This window comes from Lactuca virosa, chromosome 4, assembly GCF_052849685.1.
Source record: "Lactuca virosa cultivar CGN04683 chromosome 4, Lactuca_virosa_CGN04683_v6, whole genome shotgun sequence".
Lineage (NCBI taxonomy): Eukaryota > Viridiplantae > Streptophyta > Magnoliopsida > Asterales > Asteraceae > Lactuca > Lactuca virosa.
This window is the reverse complement of record NC_136429.1, coordinates 117478144-117488610: the sequence shown is the minus strand read 5'-3', so window position 1 is coordinate 117488610 and position 10467 is coordinate 117478144. Positions and strand designations below refer to the sequence as shown.

Genomic DNA, 10467 nt, shown 5'->3' with positions numbered 1-10467 from the left:
TCCGATTTCTTAACTTGGTCATTTCAAAATGGTTTCCATGAATATCTCCCAAATATACGCACACATTTATTGCTATTCTGCTTCATATTCAAATTTTAATGAGAAATTAAAAATTCTCCTACATTTCATTCCAACTATCCTTCTACCTACATTAAGTGGTGACAAGTGGACTAAAATGTTATCAATTTCATTAAATGTATCATTAAATATGACACATGTCAATATTTGATATGGTAGGAAGATAAATAAGAATAAAATGTAGGAGAATATTTAATTTCTCAATTTTAATTTGAGAAAATGGCAACACTATTTATTTCAAATTTAAAATCACGTATTCTACTCATTGGCTAAGCTTTTCAATTAGTTTGATGTTTTATTTGGTAATTAGTTTTTGTTATTTCTAAATTGAATTTAGAAATTTGTTTGAGTTCATAGTTGGATTGAAGAGCTAATTAAAATCATCTGATGGAATTGGACGTGTTTTTTAATGCATCTTTTTCATATCAAATGAGAGGTAATTCTTCATCTGTAACATTTTTTTATTCGGTAAATACTTTCTTTAATTTTTGTACTATTAACCATTTTCGTGTTTGATTTTTGACAAGGAATGTTCGATTTGATTTTGCGGATTCGGCATAGTTTAAGTTGTTTGATTTCCGATCGAGAGAGATAGAGTTGGAGAGAGCACACACGATTGATGGAGATATAAATGTTAATTATATGAGAATAACCTAGGGTTTTTGATATTCTGCTTCAGATTAATGGAGATGGAGGGGGAACGTGCTGCAGGAAAAGAGGTTTAAGAAGGTACAAACAATATTCATTCGATATGTATTTCTTTCTATTTATAATTTTTCCGTTACACTGCGATTGATATTATATTACCTCACGTATATGAATTTAGTGTGTTCAATTTCCCACTGGTTTTGTTTTGAGCCATTCTGGTGCTCTATCGCTTAATGTTGCAGAAAAAAAATATGGGCATTTTGATTTTAAGGCCAGACCATTACTTTTCCAATTGAAAACTGATTGGTAATGGAACCCGTTGCATATAATTGTAAGTATTGAAACTACACCTTTTCTTGATGATGTGAAGTTGAATGTAGGGTCATTAGGTCTTCATAACTAGATTATGCATCTACTTACAGAATGCATCAACCAAAATGAAAGTACATACCTTTTGAGTTCCATAGTTTGGAGTTCTGATAATTAAATCCAAAACATAAAGGCAAAGCTTTTTAGGTGTCATTTTCTTGAGTAATTTAAATTCTAAACAAGACTTTAAAGTCTAAAGTTGATTTCAACCACTTGTATCCAAAAAGAAGTTTATATTCTCGATCGTTAAAAATCTTGATTATTTTGGGCCTCTTGGCCATGGATGTATTCTAAAAAAGGGCAGAGTATATTGCAGTATTGCTATAATGTTATTTCCCATAATTTTCCCTATTTTTATGTTAAATGATGCATTTAATCGTTGAAGTTTACTTTTTTTTTTTTTTTTTTATAAAATATGGGATTTAAGGAAAAATTATTCTATTGTTTTGCAGGTGCTTTTATAGAAAGCAGCTCATGATTCACAATTTAAGACCAACTCGTGGTGACTGATGTTTCTAATGTTGGAAATTGCTTTTTCCATGTCTCTAATCGTTCATCTGTAAAAGATTTGAGGTTTGTCTGGATTTTGTATATAAAACAAAATATAGTTTACAACAAATCAATAAAAATGAATTTCATCGTTTGTCATTAGATAGATTCGAAACTCTTTGATAAATCTATAAAATCAAACTTTGGCCGAGTATTTTTCTACCTTATAGCTATCATTACATTTGTTTTTCATAGTATAGAATGACTATCAAACTTAGACTTTAAAGTATTGATTATAATTGGTCTATCTTATAAATCTATTGTAATTATTTTGTAGATGGATCCTAAGGGCTGGTTACCAAAGCTATTTGTGAATTGATTCGACTCAAAACTAATTATGATCATTGAAAATATGTTTAAACAATCCCATGCTTGCTTTGATATTTCTTTCATCGAAAACCAGGGATTGTGCAATAGCTAAGAGATAAAGCGGGCACATATTCCATGATCTTTTTAATGTTTTATACTCAAAACAATTGATGCCAAAGCCATTATGGAATGTGGATTAATGTTCAAGTTTTATTTTACAGGATTAGTGATAAATGAGGAAAACCATATACCAATTGTGAAAAGTCACATAGAATAGAGATGTGACGCGATTAAATGAGTAGTATAGAATGGCTATATAAGTATGTGTGATTTGTCAACCTCTTATGCCATGTCAATAAAAAGATGGAACATCTAGATGTAAAAAAATGTCACAAATATTTTGAATATAATTTTTTGAGAAATACTCGTTTGTTAATCCTGTAAAATAGTTCTTTTGGTCCTGCTCTCAAGCTTGGCTGTTTTTTTTTTTTTTTTTTTTTTTTTTTTTTTTTGGCTTTTGATTTCGTCTATCAAGATGGTTGTTTGTTGTTGTCATGTGTCCTGTGGAAGTCTAAAGTCCATTGCTCTCTAAATGGTTTGCTTTTGGTCCTTGCTGGTGGATGCTCTCAAGATTGGTTTGATAAAGTTTGGAGTTTGATCTCATCCATCTCGATTGAATGATGTGAATACTCTACTGATCCTTTTTTTTTATTTTTTTTTTATTTTTTTTTTATAGTTATGTTCCCTTTCAAAAGCCCAAAGTTTGCCACATTCTAATTGGATTGATCTTAATTTTCCTGGTGGTTTTTTTTGTTGCTGCTATACTTATGATTCTCACACTATGCTAAAAAATGTTCAATTCTATTCGTGGGGTTTGGGCCTTCCTTGGTGCTCTTTCAAGGATCTTGTGTTTCATGTGTTCTTAAGTTATGTTCTGTGTTTGTTGGACTCCAAATTTGGTCCACATCAAAATAATGAGTTGTGTGTATGTTTGCAGCTTAATTAAGCTTAGGATTCTAATAACAACAAACCTAAACTTCAATATTGGGGTAAAAAATCAAAAACATGAAAAAAATATATATGATCTTTCTATTTTGTTCGTTGTATATTTATATTGTGTGTAATAAAATTTGAACGTCTTTTAACAACTTGCAAAATATTTGTTTTTGCAACTATAATATACTCTTAAAATATACAAAAGATCTATCCTAATAAAGGAAATCGAAAAATGTCACATGCTAATCTTCTAGCATGTCTTTTTGACATGTGACACTTATACTATTTCCTTTTAGTAATAAATCAATTTCAATTCAAAATTTGAAAATACAAACTCCTATCCTAATAACATTTTGAAAACATATGGTAAAGTATTATGTTTATTTTACTTAACAAATTAATTTAGATACAATCGACAATACGTTGATTTTTTTTGTATTTCTTTTTTTTAATCTATATAATAATTTTAAATATACTGAACGTGATTTCCATGGGTTATAACCAGTGTTGTAAAATACTCGCCGAGTTGGCCGATTGCTCCTCTGAGTACTCGCTACTCGCCCCCTTACCGAGGCGAGTTACAAAATCCTGAGTACTCCACGATCGGGCCCTTACTGACCTGAGCAGTGTTGTAAAACTCGATCAACTCGGTGATTAATATGTATAATATACTTAATAAGCTATTATTTAACACACACATGTGATTATTACTACATATATATCTTAAAATTTCAGTAATTATTTAACACACACACATGTGTATAATTATTCACGAAGTGAGACCATTATGTGTTTTTCAATTTTTGTGTGTTCACATGTATCTAATTTTGTTATATATTTCAACCAACTTATGATTTTAACTTATGATTTTGACATATATAATTTCCCTAAAAATATTTCTACATGAATTACCAAATCCGAGTACTCCCCGAGTACTCGCTACTCGGTAATCGGCCGAGCAGGTACCGAGTAACGAGTTCTACAACCTTGGTTATAACCTAGTATAAGTCATAAACCAAAGTTCATGTCCTTACCATCAACTTGTTAATGTTATTTAACATCAAATATTTCCTTCATATATGTTCAAATTTTTTTACATTCATGCATTCACATTCACATTCACATCATATGTTTTAAGCAAAACGTTGCAAATACGATTTATTAGTATGTTACCTCCAAGATCTAATTAGATAGTCCCAACAAATGTCTTAGTCATCAACGTTGTTATAACCAATTCGTTTAAATTTTAAGTATTTTTAAATTTAATGTTTTGGAACCAGTTTCGGGTAACGGCAGTTACCCGAAGGATAATAGTTCCTAAAAATGGAAATGGAACCGAAACCGGTCCTTGACGGCTCCCTCTTTTACGAACCAGAACAAGAACCAGAACCAGTGACCTCGGTTCGGGTCCAAAAAAGGGTACCCGCTTTCCGTGCTCACCCCCTACTTTTAATCATCTTGAACGATGTTAATATAAAAGAAAATAATCTAAAAATATATATTTTTTAAGTGACCAACAAATCCGAACACCACAAATGTATTTTTTTCTAGAAAAAAATACATTTAAACCGACATTTTATATTACGGATCAATATTCCGGATTTCGAAAAAAAAATACTCGTGAATTTCGAAGAAATACTTCGTTTATTACAAAAATCTAACAAAAAGGTAAAACAACATAGCAAATAAGAAATTATATTATACTGTACAAGAGCTTAAAATCAGACATTTAACTGAAAAATAGTGATATTAAACACTTGGAAATTTGAAGTTTTGGACATGAATAGAATAGAGAATTTTATGAAAAAAATTGTGCAAATAAAAAAACTCAGGAATTTTAAGAACAAGTCCGGAATGTAGTATTCAGGAGAAAAATGTCAATTTTTAATAACCGAAAATTAGTAATTTCATTTAATAAGCACAGTCATAAGGGTTAATTTAGTTAATATCCCTAGAGATAACACACATTAACCCATCCATTAGCTTGAATTACATGCATTTGGGGATCAAAATCCCAAGATAATATCTTGAAAGTGAGATATTGAAACTTGAAGGTGGAATTCATCTATCAACTTCAACTATGATATTGAGCTAAAATAGATATTTTGAAAAGCATACATTACTTATAATGTAAAGATAACAACCATCTTAAGGATAGAAAACTAACAAGCAAGTGATATGACTCAAGTCATTTAAAAGAGGAAACTGGTGTCTAATTGATACAATTCTATTGAAAATATGAAACAGTTGATTGTTAGTATAAACAGAAACAGAAACCATATAATCGAATCATCAAGAGTGGGCAAAATTAAGAATGTGAAAAAAGCGGCATGTGAAGTGAGTCAATCACATAATTCTAGAAGTAATCGATTCTGGAAATGAAAAACAGGAGACTATTAAGAGTAACAATAGTTCTTTAAACCTAAGGTTTTGAAGGAATAACATGTATAAAAGCATAGTGAAGCATATTCAGCCATGGCTATTAGATAAAATTCAAAAAAAGTAGAACAAACCAGTATCATTGCTTCACCAACTGGAAGGCAAATAAGCATGAACAGCATAACCAGTCTTCCAATTATCCAAATACACAACTTTCCTCACAGCCCATACTGAAATAATCATGGCAATGATCATTATCGTCCTCTGTGCAATCCTACTCTGCACCCTAACCAAAACATGAGTCATAAAAGCCAACAACAAGCCAACAATGGTGTAAAGAAACCCGATAGCAAAACCCTCAGCACCCAACTGCATTCCAGATCCCTGGTAGAAGAAGACGAGCTTGCTTGGATCATTTCTATCGGATATGAACATCGGCATTTTGCGAATTATGTTGTGCATAGTTCCCGAAACGCTAAAGAAGTAAATGAACACAGAACCGGATAGCCAAACCCTCTTATCGTGTAGAAGTGTTTCACCGGCTAATAGTCTTTTGAACAGGAATGGCAAGGATATCAGGAATGCAGCGATTAAGAACCCTATTTGAGTTTTAGAGAGAATTGGGGGACGGTGGATTTGACCCATTTTGAGTTTAGTTCTCGATTCGATAAATTCCGCCATGGATTCGGCTAAACGGGAGAAATCACCGGCGTCCATGGAGATCGAGTCGGTTTTTAAGGTGGTCGCATCTGGTGGAAGGAGGCGGATGTGTGGCAAGGCGTTAACACCGAATTGGGCGAAAGATGATTGCGATTCGCCGAATTCGATGTCGCAGAAGAAGAGCTTGGAAAGTACTGATGGGGAATTCTCATTGTTGATGCCGAAGGATTTAGAGAGGAGGAAGAATTCGGATTTGAGTGATTTGAGGTGGAGTTCGGATTTATCATGGAGTTGGATGGCGTCGAAGAAGATGATTAAGGAGAAAGATCGTGGTTTCGTGGTAATGATACGGCGGAGAAGGTTGTCAGAGAGGTGGACAACGCCGGAGGAGGAGCGGGATTGGATGGATTGAAGTTCGGAGACTAGATCTGCATCGGCGTTGGCGTTGGCGGCGCCGGTGAAAAAAAGGGTTGTGGATAGTGAGAGAAGTGTTGTTGTTAGTAACAGGAAGAGGGTCGGAGCTGATCTCGGAAAAATCGCCATTGGTAGATCTAGTGAGGTGTTAGGGTTTCTTTGAAGATTAGAGAAGAAAAGAAGACGATGACTAGAGTTGACTTTGACTTGCTCTGTTTGGGGGTATACATCACTCTAACCAATCAGATGTTGCCGTGTCAGCATTTCATGAAGCCACATCGGTGTGGCATTTGAAAGTTATAAAATTTTAATTTCGTAAGGTCATGTCATCTATGATTCTATTGGTCCAAACATTTTTATTAAAAAAATTAATTTTTTCTTTCCTTATTTTAGTTAATTGTTTAAATAACTATTACATTAGTTGCTAATTATAGCAATATTTTATATATTAAAAGTGATTTAATGTACATTTTTAATAATTAAAGTATTTGTTGATAATATCAAATAGTTGTTGTCGTGATAGTATAGTAGAGGCTATGGTTTATTTTGGTAATTTTTATTTGACCTCATCACAAAAATACCTAAAATTAGAAAATAACATCAAATAACACTTTTAACATATCTATTTTAGTATATCATCAATTCCATAAAAAAGATAATTAAGAAATTTACATAATTATTTGTTCACTAATCCCCACATCATATATCGCAAGAGTTTTGTAAAAAATATCAATTTTTTTTTACAAAAATAACTTTATTTTGGCAAATTTCTAAGTAGCTTTTCCAACACAAAGCTACCACATGACAAAAAGATAAAATGTGTAAATTGTAATCTAGTGGAGTTAGTATATGTATCCATTATTTACATAAAAATTCAGACAAATAAATACTCGGGAAATTGAGTAATCTAACCATTTTTTGGGCATTTTTTAAAATGTGTAAATTGTAATTTAGTGGAGTTACTATATCTATTCATTTTTTGTCGTAAAACTTTAACGGGTCATAATTTCTTCGTTATAAGTCGGATTTCAGCGTTCCTTATATCCCCAAAATCCTTGTTACGACTACTCCAGCTTTCTTTAAAGATATTAGGTCAAATCTACGTTATATTTTTGACACATACTTTTATTATTATTTTATTATATCGTTATAATCACGTATATTGCACATAAATCACATAATACCCAAATAATTCATCTTCATTACTTCAAAATAGGTTACAATTGTTGACCCTAACTATTACATCATTATAATAATGTTTAGCTTAGAAACACGGGCGTTACAAAAAGTGAGAATAGCTAAAATCCACAAAGTAGCTAATTAGTTTGGGAGTCTTATTTATCTGGATTCAAATCTTTGAGAAAAGTTAGCATTGAGGTTGATTTTTTACATGCCACTTCATGTGGGTTCAAATGGAATTGGTCATTTTCAAAGAGGACTCAATCAAGAAACTCGATTGAAAAGGCTTAGAAGTTGATTTTTATTGCTGCTAATTCAAAGATTGAAATTTAATTACTCATTATATATTTATTTCTTTGGTTTAGTCTTTTTTATGTAATGTTGTTTACAGATTGTGACTTCTTTATGATACATCGCTTCATCCAAGAAAGCGTTTTTATAAGTTCATGCATTTGTTTTATGTTGTCCTTTGGGATCGGGGCATACTATAGCATCTATAACTGCTTCCTTCTCTTTGACAATAGATAATGGTTTTAAGGTAATTTTCATGGGCTTTTTATAACTTTCTACTATCGTTTTTTTCTATTACTATGCTATAATTAAAAAAAATAAGTATACGAAAGTACTGTTGTGATTTTTTTTTGTATATCCCCTCGGTTTTAAACATTTTTACGTTGTTTGTCGTTGCTTAGGCCTGGGATTGTGTCAAGTCAGATGAGAATGGATCGGCATCTCAAATTCGTTCGCTATATCTGTCTTAAGGCTGTTACGACTTACAATATATTCTGAATATTTATAAAATGAAACATGTTGAAGGATAACACTTATACAAAGAAACAACAAACAACATACAAACAAGTTCCATATTGTAGTAGCTTCACCAGCACTTAAGTTGTATAGAAAATAATGTAACCTAACTAGGGATAAACTTCAATAAGAGATCTTAACCCCAAAATTGGAGTTATTTTATAGTCTCTAAAGTCGGCATCAAGTAAGAGCTTTGCCCATTCTTTTTCGCTCCTCTCTTTTCCTGTCAGAACAGTCATCATAAGCATGTCAAAATAGAGTTGAGTCATGAGTAAATTGTTGTCCTCTTTGTGAGTCTTCACCACCATGTCTATGATGATTAGTTTTCCTCCATTTTCCTTACTCGGGATTGCCTCTTTGCATCGCATCAATATCTTTATGCATTCTTCATCACTCCAGTCATGCAATATCCACTGTTTTTTCATAAACCAAAATCACCAATTATTAATTAACATATACAATTATTGCACATATATAAATTTTCAGTCTAACTAGTAATGTAGAATTATAGATAATATATTTCAACAAAATATGTCAGTTGGAATATTTTGTCTTCATTGACCCCCACCAATAAATATTTATTAGCAATTTTGTGATTTGTCTTCATATAGATTGAAATAAAATGTCCAAAAGAAAATGGACGTTACTTTAAAATAGGAAAAGGTAAAACAATTGAAAGTATACCTTTAGCAAAACTGCATCCGCTTTGGGAATAGCTTCAAACATGTCTCCACCAATATAACTCAAATTATTACTTCCTACCAAACCCATAACGACATGAGGAGGATCAAAACTGATGCAACTTATATCAGGAAAAGCTTCGGCAATGGCTTTGGCAACAGTGCCAGTACCACCACCAACATCAACAATTGAATTCAACGTTCTAAAAGCATTTGTGCAGTGTTTTAGAACGAAACTCATAACAAGCCTTGAATCATTGGCCATTGATTCGTTGAAGAACTGTTTAAGCTTCGACTCTTCATAGAAAATCCCAATAATGATTGCCATGGATCCATCAGTATGGGATCCAACATGGCGAGCACAAGGGACCTACTGCTTAGTGGCTCTTCTGTTAGAAGGTATCGAGAAGCAGGAGCTAACAAATAGCCTTTTGTTTCCTCGTCATCGTTGTCTTCAGTTGTGGATATACTTTGTTTTACAAAGAAACCAGAGTGAACAAGCATGCCCATAAGTCGAAAGACATACTGGGTTTTCTCGTTTTTGATGGAGAGGGCTTCCACTAACTCGGAGAGCAACATTGGTGCACCATGGCGATTGATGATATCAGGTATTTGCAACTGAATAGCACATTTCAGTGACATGGAATTTATAAAGCTGTAAATATGGTTCCATATGTGAGCTTCAGAACTAAGCAAGTCTAATGATTGCTCATCATGTTGCAATTCCATCTCTCTTTTGTTAAGATGAATACGTGATGGACAATTTGACATGGTTTATGCATCATATATATATACTAAGAGAGAAAGAGAGAGTTATATCATATGAAAATGATAGGTATGATGAGAATATAGAAAGAATTCTAGAGCTTAGGATTGGAAAAAACAAGTATTTTGAATGATTATTGTGTGTTTAAAACCTTCATAAATTAAATAAATTTATTTATGATAAAAATTGACTGCGATTTTCATCGACGTTCAAGAATACTTCTCACATTTACAAAAATATCACAAGGGTCACCTATGAAATGGGATTTCGCAGGGTCACATGCCAAATGTAATTGAAACTTGTAAAATAGTATTTCGCATGCATTTTTAATAATTTCTCGAAGGCGACCTATGCAATTCAAAAAGATTTATGATATTTTTTAAAAAAAATGACTTAAGTAAGTGGGCATTGACGGGCCCAATTCGCACGTAAGAAGCCCAACTTTTGCCTAACTCTTGGAAGAATCTTAAGTGGATTAATCAAATATGTCTTTTTCGCTATTGACGTCATTTGTAGTGTTAGATTATATAAATAGGAGTAAAACCTGTTTATTACTTGATTAAAGAAAATAAAATATTAAAATGTAAATAATAAATATTTTTTAAAATAAAACTTTTAAATAAGGAATAAACA

The 10467-nt window shown here is 32.1% G+C and overlaps 1 protein-coding gene, 1 long non-coding RNA gene and 1 pseudogene across 3 annotated transcripts; 1 reads left to right on the top strand and 2 right to left on the bottom strand.

Annotated features, from left to right (window-relative positions):
* The first annotated feature begins 539 nt into the window (after positions 1-539).
* Positions 540-2317, top strand: LOC145168432 (uncharacterized). Its single transcript, XR_013741870.1, has 3 exons — positions 540-807; positions 1548-1668; positions 1922-2317. It is a non-coding gene; the product is annotated as an uncharacterized LOC145168432 (long non-coding RNA).
* A 2940-nt stretch (positions 2318-5257) lies between these two features.
* On the bottom strand, positions 5258-6596 carry LOC145107258 (Oligosaccharyltransferase complex/magnesium transporter family protein). Its single transcript, XM_079044103.1, has one exon. The coding sequence runs from the start codon at positions 6529-6531 to the stop codon at positions 5476-5478; it is 1056 nt and encodes a 351-aa protein (XP_078900229.1). The 5' UTR covers positions 6532-6596; the 3' UTR covers positions 5258-5475.
* Positions 6597-8352: 1756 nt separating this feature from the next.
* LOC145168430 (trans-resveratrol di-O-methyltransferase-like) lies at positions 8353-9815 on the bottom strand (annotated as a pseudogene). Its single transcript, XR_013741869.1, has 2 exons — positions 9073-9815; positions 8353-8801 (listed from the first exon to the last, which is right to left on the bottom strand). The product of XR_013741869.1 is annotated as a trans-resveratrol di-O-methyltransferase-like (transcript).
* Positions 9816-10467: the final 652 nt, after the last annotated feature.